Source organism: Spermophilus citellus (genome assembly GCF_964194105.1).
Source record: "Spermophilus citellus genome assembly, chromosome: 17".
NCBI classification, from domain to species: domain Eukaryota; kingdom Metazoa; phylum Chordata; class Mammalia; order Rodentia; family Sciuridae; genus Spermophilus; species Spermophilus citellus.
Window position 1 is genome coordinate 76628804 of NC_138199.1, and position 23419 is coordinate 76652222.

Sequence of the window (23419 nt, forward strand, 5' to 3'; positions counted from 1 at the left end):
TGTGGCCTGGGTGACACGTCTTAGTTGTTTCCCACTCTCGCCTTAGGCGAGCAGTGAGCAAAGTGTCGGGAATACATGCTTGGAGATAGGTCTTAAAGCTCACTGGATTGAGAATGCTCTCGTTGATTGGCAGCATCTTGGATTTCTCTGTACGCGTCAGATCATTACAGGGTGGAGTCCCAGCTGTGCCGAGTGCAGAGGTTCCTCCATGGACAGCCACCATCTCCTTCACTGCCAGTGAAGATGGCAGGGAGACTTCATGCATGGGACCCCATTAGCTGTCAGGAGGGAGTTCTGTGGTCACGTGGGTGTTTGTGGTTGGTGAGAGATGGAGCCGCAGGAGGCTGGGTTGGAAGGCTTCCTGGCTAATAACACAGCTGCTGTGGTTGGGCTTCTGTGATGCGCTAAGGTGCAGATGCCAGCCTCTGTGAACAAGAGCCTGCTGAAGGCCACGTGCTGCCAAGTGAGGGTTCTCCTAGAGGCCCTCCCGGGGCAGAACGTGGAGGGTTAACTCGGGCGTCTTCCAGGAAATCACCTTCTCACTTCTTTGTCTCTTCTTTGCAGAATCCACATGCCCCCAAGTTCAGTTTTCTTGACATATTCCCCAAAGTCACCTGCAGACCTCCCAAAGAAGTGATAGACATGGAGCTGAGCCCTGAGAGGAGCTTCCTGGAGCCTGGAATGGACAGGAACGAGTTCCGCAGTGCCACTTTCCAAAGACCTTTCCAATACTTAAAACGATTCCATCAAAAGCAAAACCTAGACACATTTCAATACCAAGAAGGGTCTGTTGAAGGCACCCCGGGGGAGTGCCTCCAGCACCTCCTCATCTACTGTGGGGTCATCAACCCCTCCTGGTTAGAACTCCGGAACTTTGCTCGGTTCCTCAACTGTCAGCTGAAGGACTGTGAGGCCTCTGTGTTCTGCAACCCAGATTTCACGGGAGACACACTGAGGGGCTTCAAGAACTTTGTGGTCACCTTCATGATCTTCATGGCAAGAGACTTTGCGACTCCAACACTTCACACCTCTGACCAGAGCCCAGGGAAGCACACGGTCACCATGGATGGGGTTGATGAGGAAGACCTTGCCCCCTTTACACTCCGAAGGAGGTGGGAGTCAGAGCCGCACCCATATGTGTTCTTCAATGGCGACCGTGTGACCATGACATTCATAGGCTTCCATCTCCGGCCCAATAACAAGGGTAGTGTCGATGCCATCAACCATCTCAACGGGAAGATAATCAAGAAAGATGTCATGACAGCAGAACTGTACAGGGGGCTGTCGCTGCAGAGGGTGCCCTTCAATGTTGACTTTGATAACCTGCCCAGACACGAGAAACTCTTGAGACTCTGCCTGGCACTGGGAATCCCATGGGCCCTGGATCCCGATGAAACGTATGAGCTGACAACAGACAACATGCTCAAGATCCTGGCCATCGAGATGCGGTTCCGCTGTGGGATCCCAGTGATCATCATGGGAGAAACCGGCTGTGGGAAAACCAGGCTCATTAAATTCCTTAGTGATCTGCGGCGTTGTGGTGCCCAGGCTGAGACCATGAAGCTGGTCAAGGTCCATGGAGGAACAACTGCAGCCATGATCCACTCCAAAGTCTGGGAAGCCGAGGTTACTGCCTTCTCCAATAAGGACGAACACCAGTTGGACACCATCTTGTTCTTTGATGAAGCCAACACCACAGAGGCCATAAGCTGTATCAAGGAAGTCTTGTGTGACCAGACCGTGGATGGCCAGCCCCTGGAGGAGGACTCAGGCTTGCACATCATAGCTGCCTGCAACCCTTACAGGAAGCACTCCCGGGAGACCATCTGCCGTTTGGAGTCGGCTGGTTTGGGGTACAGGGTCAGTGCCGAGGAGACGGCAGACAGGCTGGGCTCCATTCCCCTCAGGCAGCTGGTGTACCGTGTCCACGCCCTGCCCCCGAGTCTGATTCCTCTGGTGTGGGACTTTGGGCAGCTGAATGACACTTCAGAAAAGCTCTACATCCAGCAGATTGTGCAGAGACTGGTGGACCACGTCAGGATCAGCGAGGACGAGACTCATGTAATCACGGAAGTGCTCTCTGCCTCTCAGAGGTTCATGAGGAACACTGAAAGTGAGTGCAGTTTCGTCAGCCTCCGGGATGTGGAGCGCTGTGTGAAGGTGTTCACGTGGTTTCATGGCCGCAGCAAGATGCTCTTGGAGAAGTTGAACACCTTTCTCTGCGAGTCCCGTGCCAGCAAAAATAACTTCAGGAGAGACCCCGTTCTCTGGTCCCTGGTGCTGGCAGTGGGGGTCTGTTACCACGCCTCCCTAGAGGACAAGGAGTCCTACCGCAGAGCCATTTGCAGGTCCTTTCCAGAACCATATGACGACAGCCGGGTCATCCTGGATGAGATCACGCACACACAGGATCTTTTCCTGAGTGGGGTGCCTCTGAGGAAAACCATAGCCAGGAACTTGGCTCTGAAGGAGAACGTCTTCATGATGGTCATCTGCATTGAGCTGAAGATCCCCCTCTTCCTGGTGGGGAAGCCTGGCAGCTCCAAATCTCTCGCCAAGACCATCGTGGCAGATGCCATGCAGGGGCAGGCCGCGCACTCCGCTCTCTTCCGCAGCCTGAAGCAGGTCCACCTGGTGTCCTTCCAGTGTAGCCCCCACTCCACCCCACAGGGCATCATCAACACCTTCAAGCAGTGCGCTCGCTTCCAGCAGGGGAAGGACCTGCAGCAGTACGTGTCTGTGGTGGTGTTGGATGAGGTCGGCTTGGCAGAAGATTCCCCCAAAATGCCTCTGAAGACTCTGCATCCCCTGCTGGAAGACGGGTGCATTGAAGACGATCCGGCCCCCCACAAAAAAGTCGGCTTCATAGGTATTTCCAACTGGGCCCTCGACCCTGCCAAGATGAACCGGGGCATCTTTGTGTCCCGCAGCAGCCCCAGTGAGAAGGAGCTCATAGAGAGTGCCAGGGGGATCTGCTCTTCAGACAGCCTGGTGCAGGACAGGGTCCAAGGGTACTTCGCTCCCTTGGCCAAAGCCTATGAGATGGTGTGCCAGAGGCAGGACAAGGAATTCTTCGGGCTTCGCGACTACTACAGCCTCATCAAGATGGTCTTCGCCACCGCCAGAGCATCTAACAGGAAGCCTTCCCCGCAGGAGATTGCGCAGGCGGTCCTTCGGAACTTCAGTGGCAAAGATGACATACCCGCTTTGGACATCTTTACGGCCAGCTTACCTGCAGCCAGGTGCATGGGAGAGGTCAGCACCCTGGAGCTCATTAAGCAGAACATTTGTTGGGGCTTGCAAAGGGGGGCACTTGGAGAGCTGGAAGATGCTGAATCCCGCTACTTGCTGGTGCTGACCAAAAACTACGTGGCCCTGCAGATCCTGCAGCGATCATTCTTCAGTGAGGACCAGCAGCCCGAGATCATCTTTGGTTCCAGTTTTCCCCGGGACCAGGAGTACACCCAGATCTGCAGAAACATCAATCGGGTGAAGATTTGCATGGAGACGGGAAGGATGGTGGTGCTGCTGAACCTGCAGCACCTCTACGAGAGCCTGTACGATGCGCTCAACCAGTACTACGTCTACCTCGGGGGCCAGAAGTACGTGGACCTCGGGCTCGGCACCCATCGCGTCAAGTGTCGGGTCCACCCTGACTTCCGCCTGATTGTCATCGAGGAGAAAAATGTGGTGTACGAGCAGTTCCCCGTGCCCCTCATTAACCGGCTGGAGAAGCACTACCTGGACCTCAGCTCGGTACTGCAGGGGTGGCAGAAGAGCATCGTGCAGGAGCTCACGCGGTGGGCAGAGCAATTTGCTAATGTAAAGGACCGTCATCAGTTCATGCTTGGGCACAAGTATACCCCTGCTGATGTCTTCATCGGCTTCCACTCCGACGCCTGTGCCTCCGTGGTGCTGCAGGCTGTGGAGAGGCAGGGCCCTGGGGACCCGTCCGAGGAGCTGTACCACAGGGTGTTTGAGGAGGCCAAGCTGATCCTGCTGGACTGTGCCACACCGGATGCCATGGTGCGGCTGAGCACCTCTGCGCTGGGCTCATTTGCTGCACAGTCGCTGTCTCAGGAATACTGGTACAAGCAGCACCACCACTCCTTTGCCGATTTCCTTCAAGCCCACCTTTGCACCGCAGACCTGCAGCGCCATGCCATCTTCACAGAGGTGACTGTCCCCATAGCTTCCCCCATCCTCTTTCATCCAAGAGTCCTGATCTGGGGCCGGGACGTCTCAACTCCATTAAGTCAGTGCATGGTAGGGGAGGCGGGAGTGTCCCCTCTGTGTCAGTCGCAGAGGATGAGCTCAGTTAGGCTTCCCTTGCCTGTGGGTGAGCAGCGCTCTGCTCTGAGAGCAGCACTGGGTTCAGTGTTCACTTGCCGGCCCTCCCGGGGTGTCAGTCGATTGGCCTGCTTCTCATCCTTGGACCTTGTTAGAGTAACGGACGAGGATGCCTCCCAACAGATGCCCTGAGTGTCATGGGTCAATGTTGTGTAGCCAGGTGAGGGTACGGATCACAGGCAGTTCAGAGAGGCCTCTTCGGCTGGCTGTGAGGGCTGGCTGGCAGGCGTCAGAGGCAGAGGGCTCCGTGGAGCACAGTCTGAATCAGCATCTGTGCAGGAGACGAGGAGGGGACCACTGACCGAGCATGAAGTTTGGGCTGTGAGTGCTGGGTCCTGGGGATGGGATAGGTGGAGAGACGCATGGAGGCCTGTCAGCAGCCTTGACCTTGGTCCTGCCTGCATAGGAGCTGTGGAGGAAGATGTGCGTAGATGTGCCCCTTGCTTGGGCGATGGCAAGACAGTGGAGCAGGAGTCTGACATTGAGAGGATAGACCTGTCAAGAGGCGGCTGCCGTGGTGTAAACTGCAAACGGTTAGCAGGCAGTGTGGCCGAGGTAGTCACCAACTCCACGGAGGGTACAGAGGTGGAGGACAGTCTTCCTGAGCTCACTGCAGCTTTGCGCAATTGCCATGGAGAATCCAGGAAGGAGCAACAGGTTTAGGAGCCAGTAGTGGCATCTGTTTGGCATAGTTTGTGTGTCTGCTGTGAGAATTCGAAGCTGGTCATTGAGGACAGGCCCAGAGAAGGGATCTGAAGTCGGGGATGAAGGCCACACTGATAATCCCAGAGGCTTGGGAGGCTGAGGCAGGAGCACCGAGAGTCCAAAGCCAGCCTCAGCAATTTAGCAAGGCCCTCGAACTCGGCGAGATCCTGTCTCTGTATAAAATATAAAAAAGGACTGGGGATGTGGCTTGGTGGTTAAGCTCTCCTGTGTTCATACCCTGGTACTGAAAAAAAAAAAAAAAGAAAGAAAGAAAAAGAAGGGGTCTGGTGAGCTGAGGTCCCGTGTGCTGGGAACAGCTGGGTTTGCACTGTGGAGTGTGGTCCATGGTAGAGAATGCAAAGTACCAGGGAGGAAGAGTTGGTGGAGGCTAACTCTAGTTTTTAGCTGAGCCCTAAAGGATCAGGAGGCTTTTAGCTGGGGACCAAAGCAGGAAGAGAGACCGTTGGCATCTTAGAAGGAGACCGAGGCATCTTTGGGGCGGGGCAGGTCTTCTCTCTGCTGATCCTGGAGATCCTCACCTCAGCCACCCTTGCATGTCAAAGCTGCTCTGGGTCGGGCTTCTTTCTGTTCGAATGCCCACTGGCCCCAGGTTTGGACCCAGTGCTCTGTGCCCTTGCTTGAATTCAGCTGATGGCTTGTGTGCCCACATTGCAGGTCACCACCTTCTCCAGACTGCTGACGAGCCATGACTGCGAGGCCCTAGGGGCGGAGGTGAAGGCCTTGGCCCCGAAGCCCGTGATCCTGTCACTGCAGCAGTTTGACACTGAGTACTCGTTCCTCAAGGAAGTCCGGTGAGATGCCCTGCCTGCCCATCACCCTTGGCCTATGTCCTGGGTTCGAGGTGTTGTGTGCCAGGGCGTGGTAACCACTTGTCAGGAACTCTGAGAGGGTCATGGCTCGGTCCCCTGGTATTGACCCTCTGGCCCCAGCTGTAAGTGGCCTTGTCTACAGTCGTGTCCACCTGTCTCCTGAGCATTGCCTAGGCCACTCCTTCGCCAGTGGATTGTGTCCTCACTTGTGGAGGGGGACCCCACCCAGATGCTGGGTTCTGCATGGCCTGAATTTCCCTTCACTTTGTGGAGTACTGTGATCCATGTTGTTGTTTTGTTTCACCTGTGGTGCTGGAGATTGAACCCAGCAACTCTACTGCTGAGCTGCGTCCCTAGCCCTTCATTATTATTATTTTAGATTTTGAGACACCATCTTGCTGAGTTGCTGAGGCTGGCCTGGAACTTGCGGCCCTCCTGCCTCAGCCCTTGATCTGTGGCTCCCGTGTTTTAGGACAGAGGACTCACTTGGGTGATCCCTTTTTCTTTCAGAAGCAGCTTAGTGAAGCCAGCCCGATGTAAAATCCTCATCGTCCAGATGGATTTTGACGACGGCGCTCACAGTGCTCAGCTTGTTGCGTCAGCTAAGTATGTTCTTGGGATTTTTCTCAGAAAATCATTGTAAGCCAAAAGCTACCCAGGACCTCTTAGAGAATTTCCTCCCTGAAAAATGGTGTGGAGACAAGAAAGACTCTCCCTCCCAGCCCCTGACATGGGCTAGAGACACTAGAGAGGAAAGGATGAAGGGAAAAGCCAGGAATGGCCCAAAGGTGTGAAATGCAAGACCCGTCAATAATGGAATGTTCGTGGTGGGTAGAAGAATGCATTAAAGCCTGTGTTTGCAGTCATGTTTGGGTCATTTTTTTTTTTTTTTAATTATTTTAGACAATGTTATTTTTATTAATTCAATAAGCATTTTTTTAAAGAGAGAGAGAATTTTTAATATTTATTTTTTAGTTCTCGGAGGACACAACATCTTTGTCTGTATGTGGTGCTGAGGATCGAACCCGGGCCGCACGCATCCCAAGCGAGCGCGCTACCACTTGAGCCACATCCCCAGCCCCGGTCATTTTGGTTTTGAATTGCACAATTTGAATTAAAGGACAGTGTGGGGTGCAGCTTGGTGGTAGAGCACTTGCCTAGCATGCCTGAGGCCCTGGGTCAGATCTCCAGCACTGCATATAAAGAAAATCACTTAATACAAGTTTAAGGGCAGTAAGACTATGTAGATAAATTAATATTTATGTACATTTTTATAGTGTCCATAGAGGAAATGTGATGCTTTCAGAATTAGCTGTGTTCTGTCACCTTATGTCACTTAAGAGTGACTTCTGCCTTTTTAAAGCACTGAGACCCTAGTACAAGATCCAGCCTGATCCGACAGGAGGGGTTGCAAGGACACAGGACCACAGGGTACTCTCTCGAAATGGCACGTGTGGCCCCTGAGGAGTGCTGCGTGGGGGTTCTGGTCAGCAATGAGAGGGAGGAAGTGAGCCCGCCAATAGGAAGCCACCCTCCTCCTGTCACAGAGATGTGGTGGCCCCTGGCATTGTGGAATGTGGCCAAACCCCCAACAGCTCCTGGGACATTCAGCAGCCACATCACGACTGGGCTTTTGTTTAGTTGCTTGCTTTGTTTTGATTTTTTTCTCTCAATAGGTATTCTGCCATCAATGAAGTCAACAAAATGCAAGGAACTCAGGGCTGTGTCTTCGTCTATTTCATCACAAAACTGTCCCGCATGGGGAGCGGAGCATCCTACGTGGGATTCCATGGAGGTAGGGCCAAAATACCAGTGACTGTCTTTAAGTAGGTCTGAGCTGCTTCTCTGGTCCCAGGCTGCCCACATCCAGGTCAGATACCAACCCCTGCTGTCTCTGGGCCCCCCGCCGCCCCGGGCTCACCATTCGCAGCCCTCACCCTGGGATCTGCTGCTGTGTCAGCATGGCCTGGCCCACCTCAGGAGCACACAGCATGTGCTCATGCTCTGCTCTTCACTTGCACCTGCTCTGGGGAAACACTATCTTCAAATCAGCCCATCTCTTTTTCTGTGGAATGGTCACCAGCTGGATTATATAAGACAATTGTTATTCTGGAAAGAGAGAAATAAGTCTTATAATTTCATAGGTGGAAAGCCAACCCATCAGCACCTTGTAGCCCTTTCTAAGTATGATACAATAAGTACAGTAAGATGCACATAAAGAACCACAAACTGAGCCGGGTGCAGTGGCACATGCCTGTAATCCCAGCAGCTCAGGAGGCTGAGGCAGGAGGATCACGAGTCCCAAACCAGCCTTTATAAAACAAGGTGCTAATCGAATCAGTGAGACCCTGTCTCTAAATAAAATACAAAATAGGGCTGGGGATGTGGCTCAGTGGCCGAGTGACCCTGAGTTCAATCCCTGGATCCATGCAGCCTTTGCACACCATTTAATCAGGCTCAATATCATGTTGATGGTGAGCATGCTGGTGCTGATGTATTGGTCTGGTGGTTTTGGTGTGTTCAGGAGCATAGACTCTGAGGTACTAATTGTCCCTCTGGCTAAGTAGTGTGATTAAAAATCTGGACAGAGGTGTGTCCCTACTTATAACTGGTAAGAAGAAAGCCGCAAAGACTTGAGAAGACCTCATGGTCTTGTTCCTCACAGGACTGTGGAGGTCTGTGCACATCGATGACCTCCGGAGGTCCACAGTCATGGCCTCTGATGTGACCAAGCTGCAGAGTTTCACCATCAGCCAGCTGTTCATGCCAGGAGGCAGCCCTGAGCGTGAGTTGTGGGGGGCAGTCTAGGGAGGTGGGGGAAGGCAGGTGGAAGGAGCTGAGCTCGGCAGCCTTCTGTGGTGCCAGAGTCGGTGCTGCCATGCTTGCGTCATCTCTGGTCTCAGCACCTGTCCTCTGCAGGAACTCAGGATGTGCCTGGCTCACAGTCCAGATCGCCAGAGCCACGGGAGGCCATCGAACGCACCCAGTGTACCAGCTGGTGTGCTGTGGGTCATGTGCCAGCTCTCAGCCCAGGCTGTGGGCCAACTGACCAGTGGATTTTGTGGTGATCTGGAGGATCTGGGGCCGCCATGGAAGCTTGGGACAGGGGAAATGCTGGCGAGACCCAGCCGAAGCACAGATGTGGTACCACCCACCCACTTCCTTCTCCAAGTGGTAACTTGATCGTGTTTCCTTCACTTGCAGCGAAAGGCCACCAGGAGGAAGTGATGGAGGTAGAAACCAGCAAGTCAGGGGAGGTGACAGAAGAGGAATTTGAAAGGGAAGGTCCTGAGGAGATGGGGTGTGAGGCTGCGGATCTGAGGGACAGTGATGTGAGTTCTGGGGGAGCCCGTGCAGCTGTTCTAGGGTCAGGCCGACCCCTGACTTCTCTCTCCACTTGTCAGGACTTACCAGGACAAGATCTGCCATTCCCTTCTTTATGAAGCCCCCTAGGTAGCTCTGCCCCTTCCCTCAACCTCTGACGAAATCCCTGATGTCAGCCGCCACCTTGCCAGTGGTCCTCAGGGGGTCAGGCAACACACGGGTCCCAGCCCAGGGAGGTCGGTAGGTCGGCCTCGCCTTGGAGACTCACATGAGGCCATCCTCTCAGGGGTAGCTTGGCTTTCACCCTTCCTGGCCATGGCAGCAGCAGACGACGTGCTGTCTCCCTGGCAGGCACAGGTCCTGGACACCACCCGACTGCTGCGGAGCTGTGTGCAAAGTGCCGTGGGCATGCTCCGGGACCAGGAGAGCTGCCCGCGCAACGTGAGGAGAGTCACCGTCCTCCTCAGCCTCTTGAGCGGAGTCGGCAGGTGTAGTGGTACGAGTCGGGGCCCAGCTTCTCACCCTGCTCCAGCAGGCCCTTCCTAAGCAGTGGGCAGCCGCTGGCTTGGCAGCTGGCGTAGTGGGGATCCGAGGCCGTCTCCTGACTTCTGCTCTAGAGTTGGCCTGCCCAGAGGACCCGAGGCTTCCTCTTTGGGGAAGCCAGACAAGCAGCACCACAGAGCCTGTAACTTGGTGCCCCTGTGTGGAACCGATTCTGTCCCTTCTGTCTTTTCACAGCCGCGTTCTTGCGGATATCCAAGAAGCGCCTCTATGTCCTTCTAAAGAAGCAAGAGGAGAACCAGCTCTGTAGTCTGAAGGAGTGGGTGGGGCGAGAGGCCACGAACCAGGATGCGCTCCAGGAGGCCGGCACCTTCAGGTGCGGAGGGTGGCCGGGGCGTGGGGACCTCTGCGCCCTCTGTGCCCCCCAGCTGGGGGAGCGCAGCAGGTGTTTCTCTACCTCTGAGCATGCAGAGCTTTATTTCTGCTTCAAGAGCTGAAAGCAAACCTGGATGGTAGTCTTGAGGGGTATTGGTCCCCTGGATGGTGGTCTTGGGGGATTGTTGGTCACCTGGTTGTGGTCATGGATGGTGGTCATGGGGGTTGTTGGCCTCCGTTTTCTGCTTTTGTTTGCTTAATATTTTTCATAATAGAAAACAAAAAAAAATGTTCTCGCAGGATGTTTGCCAGCATGCCATAGACCGCAGCCAGTTTGCCTTTAGTTATTAAAATTGAGATGGTGGTGTGCAGGGAAGTAGCAGAAATTATCTTCCCAGCCTACTTCTTGAAGTAACAAAAGAACAGAATTAGGACCCTGGAGTGTCATTTATTGGCTGTGGACCTTTTTCTTCAGACTTGAGATGACCTTTGAAGACCCTGTGCTGAGGGGACAGGAGTGTGCATGGGATCTCAGATGGTGCTGGAGCCCGCCTGTTGGCAGAGATATCTCAGGCCACTGAGGTCCTCCATGGTCCCCCAGGTCTGCCCTTCTCCCCCGACTCCCTGGCTCCAGGCCCTCTCCCCGGATGGCCACAGTGGGAGTGTGGGCGCAGGCAGGGTATGGGCTTCCCCTCTGCGGGAGCCTCTGTTGGGTTTTCTCTCCTGTGCTCCTGACTCCCTTCCCGCGACGCCCCCTAGAGGGGTTTGTGAGACCGACACTGAACATCTTAGGCCTCCCCCATGGACGGTCTCCATTTCCTAGCACACGTCCAAGCCCTGTTCCCGTTGCCCCTTTGCCGCTGTTGCTCTGGCCTTGCTGGCCTCTGTTTTCATTGCCCCGTGGACTCCACAGCACTCAGGACAGGCTTCCTCCCTGTGGTCATCTGCAATGTCCAGGAACAGCTGCACCTGGGGCTGGCAGGGCCATGAGACGTCCTGACACTTTACCAGCACTATGTATCTGGGACTTAATGTCACGTACCCTCGGGGCTAGATAGCTGGCTCCTTGGGGTCCTCTACATCAGAAGTCCTGGTTTTTAGTTCACCATGTGATGTGGCCTGTTGCTTTCGATATTCTTTTTGATTCTCAAGTTGTTTGAGTTCCGTCTCTTGGAGGCCCTCTGAGGGGACTGCATTACTCTGAGCACTTCCCAGGATGCTCAGCTGTGCCCAGCCCAGGGCCCCTTTCACCTCACCCTACCATCCTCTGTGCATATTCTATTTTGGGGGTCTTAAGTGATGTCCTTGTATAATAGGATATTTGTTCTCTCAGTAGATGTTTTTAAATCCTTCTAGAATACTGGATATTGTATACTCAGAAATGTTTTCTTCATACAAAAGCCCTCATTTTTTTTTTTGAAACACAATTAATTTGTAATTCTTGTCCTTTACCACAAGAAATTGTGGAAGTTTTGTTGTTACATAAAAGCACAATTTAATATGAAAGTGAAATGTAGTTAATTCAACCAATTAACCACAGTCACTCTAAAGTACTCAGGGTTAGTTACAGAAACACCAACAACAAAGGCTGAATTCTAGATGACCATGTTTTCTTGTTTAACATTATCTAGATCAAATTTACTTTGGTCTCTTCATCTTTATTATATTTTATCTACAGCTGATTTTTCTTCTTGCCATATTTATTATTTTTAGTGAATTTGGTCATTATTTGATTTGTTTATAGAACCTCGATGGCTTGTTCTGAAAAATCACTATATAAAAAAGCAGCATGGGGCTCAGGCTGAGGCTCAGTGGTAGAGCCCTTGCCTAGCATGTGTGAGGCACTGGGCTTGATTTTCAGCACCACATATAAATGAATAAAATAAAGGTCCATGGACAAGTAAAAAATATTTAAAAAGAATTAAAAACAGCAAATATTTATTCTACTTTTTCAAAATACTGGTTACTGTTACTAGATGTAGAATTAAGTTCCATTCTTGTGTTGCTTCTAAACTTAAGAAAATTGTAGGGCTGGGGATGTGGCTCAAGCGGTAGCGTGCTCCCCTGGCATGCGTGCGGCCCGGGTTCGATCCTCAGCACCATATACCAACAAAGATGTTGTGTCCGCCGAGAACTAAAAAAATAAATATTAAAAAATTCTCCCTCTCTCTCTCTCTCTTTAAAAAAAAAAAAGAAAATTGTATTTGTGAGTCTGTTATACTTAAGGAGACATCAAGATCACAGAAGTGGCTGTTGTGCTAAGCCACTGTCCCCTGTCCTCTGTCTGCCTCTGCTGCAGGCACACCCTTTGGAAGCGAGTCCAAGGCATGGTCACCCCTCTGCTGGCCAGCATGATCTCTTTCATCGACAGAGATGGCAACCTTGAGCTTCTGATTAGAGCACACTCCCCAGTCTGGGTCCAGGACATGTGGATGTTTATTTTCCGTGACACTAAGTTCCTGAATATTCCGCTTGTGATGAATAACACAAGGTGAGTGACAATCCACGCAGCACCTCGGCTGCTCCAGTACTTGGGGAAGCGGAACATTGTTGGATCCAGCTCAGAGGCCAGGCATCCTGGCAGCTTTGTTCTGTGTCCTCTCTCCATGTTCCTTCTCTCAGGGCACCTGTTAGAGTGAGAAAGCCAGGTTCAATTCGTGTGCAGTGGGGACACTGCCCTTTTGAGAGAGCGTGTCCTTAAGTGCGCTCGTGTCCCCCTGTGCTCTTCCCAGTTCTGTCGAGCCTCCCCCAGATTCCTGTTCAGATTGCAAAGACTCCACTTCTGGAATGTAGCCAAATAAAATGCAGGAGAGGCACAGGTGCCAGCACCAGAAACCTGGTGCTGCTAGAGGCTTGGGCCCTTCCTGGGCCCTGCCCATGTGGCCTGCTTCCGTTCTGTCTGTAAACACGGGTTGTGAGGCAGTCTCCAATTCCTGTACAGCAGGGTCCCTGACTGGCTTTGTGTGGTCTGGGAAATGGAACACAGGTCCTTGCACGTGCCAGGCAAGCACTCTGCCATGGAGCCAACTCTGGCCCACGGTATTTATTTTTAATATATTTTTTATATTTATTTTTTAGTTGTAGATGGATACATTACGCTGATTTTATTTATTTATTTTTATGTGGTGCTGAGGATTGAACCCAGGGCCCTGCGTGTGCCAGGCGAGTACTCTACCGCTGAGCCACAACACTAGCCCCCCCACAGCACCTTTTGAGGACTGTGTCACACGTCCTCTGGTATTCAGAGCACCGTCTCAGGAACCAATTCTTGTTCACCTCACCCCACTGCAGATCCAAGAGTGAGATGTCCTCCATTGTGGTGCAGAACCATATGAGCCTTCCCGAGGGTGCTTGCAACAGTGTCCCCTTCAGCTGGAGAATCAGGGACTATCTGGACGAGCTCTGGGTCAAGGCCCAGTATATCACAGATACCAAAGGTGAGCCCTGCTTAAGTCGGGCCTGATTCAGCCCTGTCAAGCAGCCTGTCCCCAAGAGAGGCTGCCTGGCCATCATCGGGCTGACAGTGGCTAGCACCTGTAAATTCCAGGACTTTTAGTTTTCATACTTTGTGTGCGGAATAGGCTAAAGTTCATGTTGTTTTGTTTTTTTTTTTCATTTTGGAATTTCTGCTGAAGCCTTTAAGTCCCACTGTGAAGGAGCCTTTAGGTGATGTGGTGGCTCTCTGGCTGGCAGTCTGGTGAACTGGAGCACGTTCCAGCAGCTGCCGGAGCTTCCTACCTGCTGCGAGTTCACTGTCCTGTCCTGAGGCTCAGACCCAGGAAACTTCCCATTTAAGCTTTCTCAACAGCTGCTGGCAACAAAGGGGGCGTGTCCTCCTCCTTCCCTCGTGAGTCACACGAGCTAGACAGCGTGCTCTGCTGTCACATTCTGGGGGTGAGGGTTGGCAATAGCCATTCCTGAAAAGCCAGTGCCAGTGTTTTTTTTGGAAATGGCTTTTTTGAGAAGTCATGCTTCACATGTGAAGTCATCTTTTCAACATCTACTTGGAGAACCAGTCAGTACACTCGAAGTGAACTTGCTTTTCCGGTTCCATATTCTCCCGCTGTCCCCTGGAAGCAGTCTGTCTCCTGCTGAGAGGGTGTTTCTTTACTGCCTGGTCCTGCTGGTCCCCAGAGTGTGCAGACTCCCCACCTGCTGGAGGCAAACCTTGGGTGGTGCAGGCTCTGACCCCAGCCCTGAAGAGCAGCCCACTCAGTCCTGATGCCCTGGGAACCCAGGACTCCTGGGGCCCATTGCACCTGACAGACGTGTAGCACAAAACTCAGGCTACCTCAGATGTGCTTTCCTGTTGGGGTAGCGTGTCCTTCCTTTCCGTGTCCCCTCGTCTGTACATCTCCGTTCTCTATTCCTGTAAAGCAGCCAACAGGATCCTGTCTCCACGCTGCCCCGGGGGGGCTGTACTAGCCTGTGGGTCCTTCTGGGCAGCGAGCTTCTCTCAGCTTGTGGCTTTGCTTCTCTCCAGCCACTCTGGCTTCTTCCCTGCAGGACAGTCAGAGAAGTTAGTGGAAATTTTCCAGAAGACTCCCCTGGGCATGTTTCTTGCCCAACTTCCTGAAGATCAGCAGCAGGAGCTGGTTCAGTGCTACTCAAGGGACTTCCTGCTCTTGACCATGAGAGTGTCCAACCAAGAGGAGCTGGAGGTAGGTATCCGTTCAAGGTCAAGTGTAGAAATTGCATGAATGGACTAGGGACAAACAGGAACTCGGCTTCCAAGGGCTGGTGCCAGGCTGAGAATGTACCCTGAGCTGCTCAGACCACAAGGCCAGTCCTCGCCACTCCCCAACACCTCCTGGAAGGGATATTCTAGCACCTTGAGAAGCTTTCCAGTTTTCCTGGAGCACCTCTTTAAATTGTTGAGTTTCTCTTGACAAAATTAATGGAACTGACCTCCTAAGATGAGTATAATAAGTGAAATTCAGTGGAATGATTGATATTTTTCTGTTTCTGGAGAAAATCCACCCGGCTGCCTGGAAGCCACACTCAGAATGGTGAAAGGAGGTGGCGGGTGTGGGAGAACATACTGCAGCCAGCGCCATGGAAGGTCAGCAGGGTTTTCTTGGGAATCAGCAGAATATATCCTGATTTTTAAAAACAGGTAGAAGCTACAAGTCGGCTACACAGAGTGTAATCGTGTGGGGGTCTGGAAAGCTTTGCTCACCTGCTCAGCCCCCACCCACCAAAGTCAAGAGAACATAGACAGTCTTCAGATGCCACTTGTACCTGCCCATTTGGCAAAACCAAGTTTTCAAAAGGAATGGTGGAACTGCGAGGCCTCCTGGGCAGGTGCTGAGCAGCGATTATGTGGCAGGTGGTCACAGCGCCTCGTCCCCAGCTGTAAGCCATCCTGCTAGAGCCAGCAGAGCCTGCCTGAGTAGGTGTCCCAGAAAGGCTCTTCCAGCTTTGTTTCTGATCATGAAGAATTAGAAATGAATTAAGTGTCCAAATAAACAACGGAGGGACAAACTAAAGTATGGCCACTTTAAAGTGGTCGTTTTGCAACCATTGAAAATGATGTGTTCCACAAGTAACGAGTGATAGAGTAATTCTCCTAGTCTAATCTTGAGTGGAAAAATCCTCAGATCCTGATCTGTGGATGATTCTAAGGCGTAGCTAGGAAAATGGCCAGAGGCTCTACTGAAAAGCAGTCGGGAGATGTGAAGTCTGGTTTCTAATTTTTTCTTTTCTGTGGTTTTTTGAATAGTTCTGATTTCCCACGGGAAAACATCTCTTTATAATTTAAAAACGCATACTAAAACCCTTCGAAACCACAGTTTCTGCAGATGGCCCTGTGGTCCTGCGTCTGTGAGCTGCGAGCAGCCTCAGGGAGGCCGGAGGACGGGCTCTGCTTGCCATGGGTGCACCTGGCCTATCAGCATTTCAGGACGCGCCTGCACAACTTCTCCAGAATCGTGACCACCCACCCGCAGGTTCTGCAGAGCCTCACCGAAGCGGCACAGAAGCACGACATCGTTGGCAGTGAAATGGTAGGATGACCCTGTGGGAGGCCCAGGCCCTGGCCCATCCCCAGGAGCAAGGGAGACCCTTCAGGGGCATGGGTGCCACAGGCAAAGAAGAGGGTGGATGGAGGGTGGGGATCCCACAGGGTCACACGAGCGCTGTCCTCTTCCCAGACACTGGATGTGTTGGCCGCCGTGGCCTGTGCTGAAATGCTGACGGGAGACACCCTGAAGCCGAGTGCCCAGGCCTGGCTGCAGCTGGTGAGAAAGCTGGCCATGCCGTTGGAGCTCGTGTGCTCCGACGGGTACTTGCAAGGCAGCGGGAGCGTGGCCAGAGCTGTCGCTGCGGAGCTCAGGTGAGACCTGGGGCCCGCCTGTCCCTGGCCCGCTGGGCCTATGCTCACTCATGGACTCCAGGTCGAGATGCACTTAGCAGCAGGGCGGGCACATGCTTCTGACACGGGGGCTCTGTGCACTCACTGTGCCTTGACGAAGCCTGTCGACAGGTGCTGGAGACAGGAGAGCCACATGCAGATAGGCCGTGGTGCCCTGGGGCCCCAAAAGACTGGCAGGTTGCTAAGCTGCACCTTGAGAACTACAGTGGTGGCAGGGAGCCAGTGGAAGGACACGGCGGGCAGGGCAAGCAGAGGGGCAGGCCTTTAGGGTTGAGGGCATCTCAACCTGTGCTGGACTGTGAGTGTCAAGAGGGACTCCCTGTGCCCGGGACTGAGAGCCGGCCCAGTGGCAGTGTGTGCTGAGGTAGCAGAGGGAGACCCCAAGTCAGTCCTGCTTGCTAGGAGCACTGCTAAGGGCAGGGCTGGGGGTAACCCCTCCTGTCAGCTCACCTTCCTGCGCCCCTTGGAGCCTGCCCTCTCCTCTCGTCTCCTCCTCCTGTCTCAGAGTCCTCTGTCAGAGCTGAGTGTGACACCCTCTTTTACAGGACCCAGTGGAATCGGGTTTTCCCCCTTGCACTCTTTGTGGAGCACGTGCTCCTGGGGACTGAGAGCCAGATTCCTGAGCTGTGCCAGCTGGTGACCAAGTACGTCTTCTCACTGGACAAGGTGAGCACTGGGCACATCTCTTGGTGGGATGCAGGTCAGTGCTGGGCTCTCACCTAGCAGCATAGGGAATGCACGTATTTTGTCTGGAACTTGCTTGTGGAACTTGCCTGTGGATGCTTTGCAAGGGCTAAAGGGGTGGGCTCCACCGACCTCCAGGATGACCTTGGAGCAATCAGTGGGACTATGGGAACAGAAGACCACTGAGCCTCTGCTTCCAGTACCAGAGAAAGCCACCATCTCTGTGGCCAGGCTGTCTAGCAACAATGGCCACTCAGCACAACATGACTTTGGTCCTGCGACTATCTCATGAGTACCCCCTGTGGGTAGAAGGCCATTGGCCTCCTTAGTGCCCTCTGTCAGGGTGTCTGTGAAAGGCCACTGCAGACAGGTGTGCAGCCTTTGAATGCAGGCAAATGCTCTGAGAGGAGATTGGCATAGGTGCCAAGTGCCAGCTTACCCCGACTTTTCCAGAATGTCCGAGGCCCTGTGCAGGATGGCACTCCCAGGGTCAGGTGCCCCCACTGCTTCTTGCTTGCCCCTCTGTCCTCCTCAACAACCACCTTCCAGCTGCTGGTCTTCGAAGGCTGTTCCTGCTGTAGAGCCTGTGGCCGTCCAGGCTGGGACCCAGGGCCTCACACATGCGGGCTGGCACTGGCCCCTGAGCTGCACCCAGGACCCACGCACGCTCCAGCTCATGTTTCATCGCCCTGAACTAAGTTCCTAGTCTAGCTGGAAAGCACAGGAGACCTTTCACAGAGTGTGCTAATGGACCATGGAACTTGAGAGGTTTTTGTTTTTGTTTTTGCGTTTTTTGAAACAGGAAAAAGACATTTTATTGCTTTGCAATAAATAGCAAAGGAGAAACACAGCGACTTGTGTCCCAGAAGCTGTGACTCCCCAGATCAGGGGGAACAGAGGGCTCCCCCCTATTTTTTGTTGCTGTCATTCTTTTTAGTTGTATGTTACAGTAGAGTGCATTCTGACCTATCAGACATATATGGTTGAACACCATGTGGAGCTACACTGGCCGTGTACTCACGTACGAACGTAGGAAAGTGGTGTCCGATTCATTCTACTGTCTTTCCTATTCCTATTCCCCTCCCTTCCACCTATTCTATCTCATCTGGTGAACCTCCACTACCCCACCCCCACCCTGCCCACCTATTGTGAGTCAGCATCAGCATATCAGAGAAAACATTCAGCCTTTGGTTTGGGGGATTGATTTATTTCACTTAGCATGATAGGCTCCATTTCCATCCATTTACTGGCAAATGCCTTAATTTCATTCTTTATGAGTAATATTCCATAATGTATATCTACCCATTTTCTTAATCCATTCATCTTCTGAAGAGCACTTACATTGGTTCCATAGTTTAGCTATTATGAATTGAGCTGTTATAAACATTGATGTGGCTGTGTCACTGTAGTATGCTGATTTTAAGTCCTTTGGGTATATGCTGAGGCATGGGATAACTGGGTAAAATGGTGATTCCATTCCAAGTTTTCTGCTAATGTGCAGTCCCACCAGCAATGTCTGAGTGTGCCTTTTTCCCCATATCCTCACCCACATTTTTTTTAATATTATTTTATTAGTTGTAGATGGACATGATTCCTTTATTTAATTTATTTATTTTTATGTGGTGCTGAGGATGGAACCCAGTGCTTCACACATGCGAGGCAAGCGCTCTACCGCTAAGCCACAACCCCAGTCCTCACCCACATTTTTTATTACTTATATTCTTGATAATTGCCATTCTGACTGGAGTGATATGGGACCAGAGGGTTTTTAAAGAACCATTCAAAGGAATCCTGTTTTCCCTAAGATGAGGGAGGAGAGAAAAATAAGCCTGCTTTAGAGCATCAAGGGCTGTATCCAAAGCAGGAAGAGGACCACTGTCGTGCACGTCTCTGGTATTTATGTGTCTTTGAAGAATGTCTAAGTTCTTTGCCTGCTGCTGAGTTGGGTTGTTACTTAACAAATCAAGTTTATCAGGATAAAACACACATCATTTTCAAGTATGATCAATCCTGGGAATTCAAGGATGGCTCAAAAAAATCTATAAATGTCATCAGTGATATAAGCTAAAAAGTTACCTCTAAATGATAACTTCAAAAGCTAGACAGAATATTTGACATGATTTATGATTTTAAAAAATACCCTATGCAAAGTCGAAATAGGAACTGCCCTTTAAGAAACTTCCTGTAGGAATGTCTATACCAACATCCTGCCTGAGCACAAACTCAGAAATAGCAGTTGAATCATGAGATCACTGCCCTGCACTGCTGGAGATGTGCATTTCTAACTGTGTCCTAGAGACACTTTGATTTATTTTGTGGTGCTAGGGTGGAACCTAGGGCCTCGTGCATGCCAGGAAAGTGCTCCCCAGCCCAACTTCCTGTGTTTACCGAAGCAGATGTACCCTAGACTGTTAGTGTAGCACTCACGGTTCAGAGTCGAGAAGCCCCAGCACACACTGAATGCCCATGACAGGAATCTGGAAGAGTCATGGGGGCGGCCATACAGTAGTTAACACCCGTCAGCTGCAGCTGAGCAGCCGACCAGGAAGTCGCAGAAGCAAGCCTGCAGTGGGGCCTCCCAGGCCTCTGGGTCTAAAGGAGAACATGCAGGACAGTGGCAGGGTGATGACACAGGTGCATGTGCCCTCAGAGGAAAAGCTTAGGCGTGTGGTTACCTGGGAGTGGAGGGGACTTGACCAGAAGAGCGGCCGTGCAGCCACACTGGGTCTCCATGTGACGTTCCTTTAAAACATGCTCTAGCCAGGAGTGGCGGTGCACAGCTGTAGTTCCCGCTTGAGGCCAGGAGTTTGAGAGCAGCTTGAAAAACACAGCCAGACCCCGTCTCTAAATCAATCACCCATTCAACCAATCAAGGTCTACGTAAATATTCAAAAAACGCTTAATGGTGTGTCTGCAAGTCCATGACGTTATTATTTAATGTTTGAAAACACCAGATGAGGGAAGGGGGTAGACCCAAAAGGAGGAGCAGAGAAGAGACCTAGTAATTTAGTCCTTGTTTTTAAAAAGCAGCAGGCCACAAAGAGTTGTCAGCCTGGGACATTCGAAGAACCCCTGAGGCCTTGGGCTGCCACAGGGCACAGCTGACTTGGGGGACCCCTGCTCCCCCTCGCTGGGTGCCACCTCTCACCAGGACTTTCTTCTCCAGTGTCTTCAAGAGAACTCCAACCTCAAGACCCAGAGGCCTTTTATGGCTGTGATGACCACACTCTGCGAGTGCAAGGAGCAAGCCAGCAAGAGCCTGGCCAGGTGAGGGGGTCTGGGCTCCAGGGGGGAGGGAGCGCTGCCCCTCGGGGGCCCTGGTGCTCCAGGCCAGTGTCTGCCTGGCCCATCGCCTGCTTGGATTCCAGGTTTGGAGTGCAGCCGTGCCCCATCTGCCTGGGAGATGCTCAGGACCCTGTGTGTCTGCCCTGTGACCATGTGTACTGCCTGCCTTGCATCAAGAGCTGGCTCGTCCCCGGGCAGATGATTTGCCCCTACTGTTTAACCGACCTGCCTGACAAGTTCTCTGTGACAGTTTCCCAAGAGCACAGGTAAAACACTCAATCTCTTTAAAAGTCTTCCTCTTTTCTCTATCCTTTTTTTCAAATAATATTCAGAACTTCAATTTTTCTTCCATCTGGTAAAAGCCTGGCTTTGGAGAGCTGTGTAAAGTGAGGCTCTCACTTGGGCACTTCTTAGACATTGGGTGCCTCAGAATTCCTGTCTCTCCAAGATATCACATGTCCAGCAAGATTTTGAGACAGCAAAATTCAGACAATATGAAATGAAGCCCGTGAGAGAGACCAGCTTCTCCGTCCTCCTTTTCGCGTGGGTGGCGGGTGCCGTGTGGAGCCCAGGCCTGGTGCATGCTTGGCAAGCAAGCCCTCTACCACAAAGCCACACACCCGCTCTGCCCAGCCTCTGGGAGTAGGGAAGAGACCCATAGCGCTGTGCGCTTCAGACCGTGGTCCTGCTCCGCCAGTGGTTGTTTTCCATCTTTCCTCCCAACCGAGGGGTTCTGTGACATGCTTGGGCTGGTTCAATGGTGGAGCTGTTCTTGGAGGAGATACGTGTAGATGCTGTCTGCAGTTGCAAAGACCAGCTGATCAAAGGCAGTGGACACTTGAATCTGATGGTGTAAAATGAGATGTTGTCTGAATCTCAAATCATTCTGCATGCAGGGATTTGGGAACACGCTCTCTGAGCCTTCTGACTGGGTTTGCTGCCCTTTCCTCAGGGTGGCCATTGGGAAACACGCCCAGTTCCGGCAGATGTGCAACAGTTTCTTTGTGGACCTGGTTTCTACTGTGTGCTTCAAAGACAATACCCCTCCTCAGAAGAGCGTGATTGATGGGCTGCTGTCTCTACTCTTCGTGCAGAAGGAGCTCTTGAGAGATGCTCCCCAACGTGAGTTGCTTTCTTCCTTCAAACCCAGATTCAGTTCCTCTCCATTTGGTGCCATGATATGAGCGAAAGCATCTTTTTCTTTCTGGCTAAGGACACCGGGAACACACGAAGTCTCTCTCACCATTTGACGATGCCGTGGATAAGACTCCCGTCATTCGCTCCGTGGTGCTGAAGCTGCTCCTGAAGTACAGGTGGGAGCGGCTCCCTGAGCGCGCGCTTCTCTGGGTGCGCCATGCTTGGTCTTCGTGCTGCCAAATGTCCTAGCTCATGGTTGTGTATAGACACTGTCCCCGGGGGGCATATGATTTGGCCATGGCCAAGGGCGTGTAGGTAGCAAGAAGACAGAGTGCTGGGGAGGGATCCTCGGCGTGGTAAAGCCTGCAGAACCCCTGCATCCAGAGGGGTGTTTCTGACCCTAGCTCCACAGCCCACCCCAGAGTATGATTTGTGGGGGAATAACTCAGAACCTCCTTCATCCTTGGCTTCCTCCAAGTCCAGTTCCACGGTGCATGGACTCTGTGTTTTCTTGGTGAGAGGGGCGGTCCGTGTTGTCCAAACATGGTGTCTGTCCTGTTGTCCAAGCTGGCTGATCCTGTGTGTTCATCAAGCTTCAGTTCTCAGAGTGCTGGTGGGACTCTTTGGTGGGGACGGGGTCCCTGAGCTGAATTTTTAAAAATAATACTAAGTGGGGCTGGGGTTGTAGGTCGGTGGTGGAGTGCTTATCTAGCATGTGTGAGGCACTGGGTTTGATCCTCAGCACTGTATAAAAATTAATAAATAAAGTAAAGGCCTGGTGTCCATCTACAATTTAAAAATATATTTCAAAAAAGTGAGACAGTAATTTGCCTTTTCAACACGTTGCTATTTGTGATGCCATTGCCAAAGCAGTGATGGGTGAATTGTGGGCCTCTCTGCATGAAGGACATTATAACCAGAGTCATGGTTTACTTCTCCAACGTGAACATGTAATGTTTTTAAAAATATTTATTTAGTTGTAGATGGACACACAGTATCTTTATTTGTTTTTATGTGGTGCTGAGGATCGAACCCAGTGCCTCACACGTGGCAGGAAAGCACTTTACCACTGAGCTACAGCCTAAGCCCCTGAACATGTAATTTTTAAAATCCCAGTTTCACTTATGGGAGTCACTAAATCTTGACCATTAAGTTTGCAATTTTTAATGTTGTGTAGCAGCAGGAAATAGACCAGAAACACTCCAGCTGCATAGCAGAGGAGAGTGGTTATCTCAAAGAATGCCACTCCTAAAGGTCTCCGGTTTAGAGTGGCTGCTACCCTCAGGCCTTGCCATTTTGCCTAAACCAATGACTACCAGTCCACAGATCTGTAGTGAGGTTAATGAATATAGGTAGGTATCTACAACAACAGGTCGTAGAAAAAAGATGCCAACCTCTCACGATCTGCCTTGCTCAGCAAACCAAGGCTTTTCCAAATGACCAATGCCTAATGTCACAGAATCATGTGTGTCAAAAATGATCCAGCAACTAGGCATGCAGCTCAGTCGTACGGCTTTGACTAGCCCCCAGGGAGGCCCTGGGTTCCTTCTGTAACACTGGGAACAATCCACAGCAGAGTAGACTGTGTGGGTGTCACGTAATTGAAAGTGAAAACAGAACTGGTGTGGTCTCAGGCCCCACAACCAGCTTTGAGAAATGATCACTTTTCAAGGGTTGGTACAGTATCGAAAAAGAATAGCCCCAAATATATGCAAGGACTGTTAAACATTTTCTCCTTTTCCAACTACATTGTCTATAAGGCCTGGTTTTCTTCATATGCCTCAATGTAGCATCAGAAGCAGGTGATGGAAGTCAGCTGACTTCTGTTAAACTAGGCTTCCAAGAACATGAGGGT

At 51.7% G+C, this 23419-nt stretch overlaps 1 protein-coding gene across 4 annotated transcripts in view; it reads left to right on the forward strand.

Moving 5' to 3' along the window:
* RNF213 (ring finger protein 213) overlaps positions 1-23419 on the forward strand; it is a 93810-nt gene that overhangs the window by 46130 nt on the left and 24261 nt on the right. For 3 of the 4 annotated variants that reach the window (XM_081272388.1, XM_081272389.1, XM_081272391.1), the window contains 18 exons: positions 565-4176; positions 5731-5867; positions 6396-6491; positions 7562-7680; positions 8551-8670; positions 9090-9217; positions 9561-9705; positions 9948-10086; positions 12385-12576; positions 13377-13522; positions 14592-14746; positions 15878-16090; positions 16238-16419; positions 17004-17124; positions 20309-20409; positions 20511-20693; positions 21380-21549; positions 21641-21740. In XM_081272388.1, coding sequence (XP_081128514.1) covers positions 565-4176; positions 5731-5867; positions 6396-6491; positions 7562-7680; positions 8551-8670; positions 9090-9217; positions 9561-9705; positions 9948-10086; positions 12385-12576; positions 13377-13522; positions 14592-14746; positions 15878-16090; positions 16238-16419; positions 17004-17124; positions 20309-20409; positions 20511-20693; positions 21380-21549; positions 21641-21740 — 6059 coding nt within the window. The remainder of the gene's footprint in view (positions 1-564; positions 4177-5730; positions 5868-6395; positions 6492-7561; positions 7681-8550; positions 8671-9089; positions 9218-9560; positions 9706-9947; positions 10087-12384; positions 12577-13376; positions 13523-14591; positions 14747-15877; positions 16091-16237; positions 16420-17003; positions 17125-20308; positions 20410-20510; positions 20694-21379; positions 21550-21640; positions 21741-23419) is intronic. The other variant, XM_081272390.1, reaches the window with a different exon arrangement.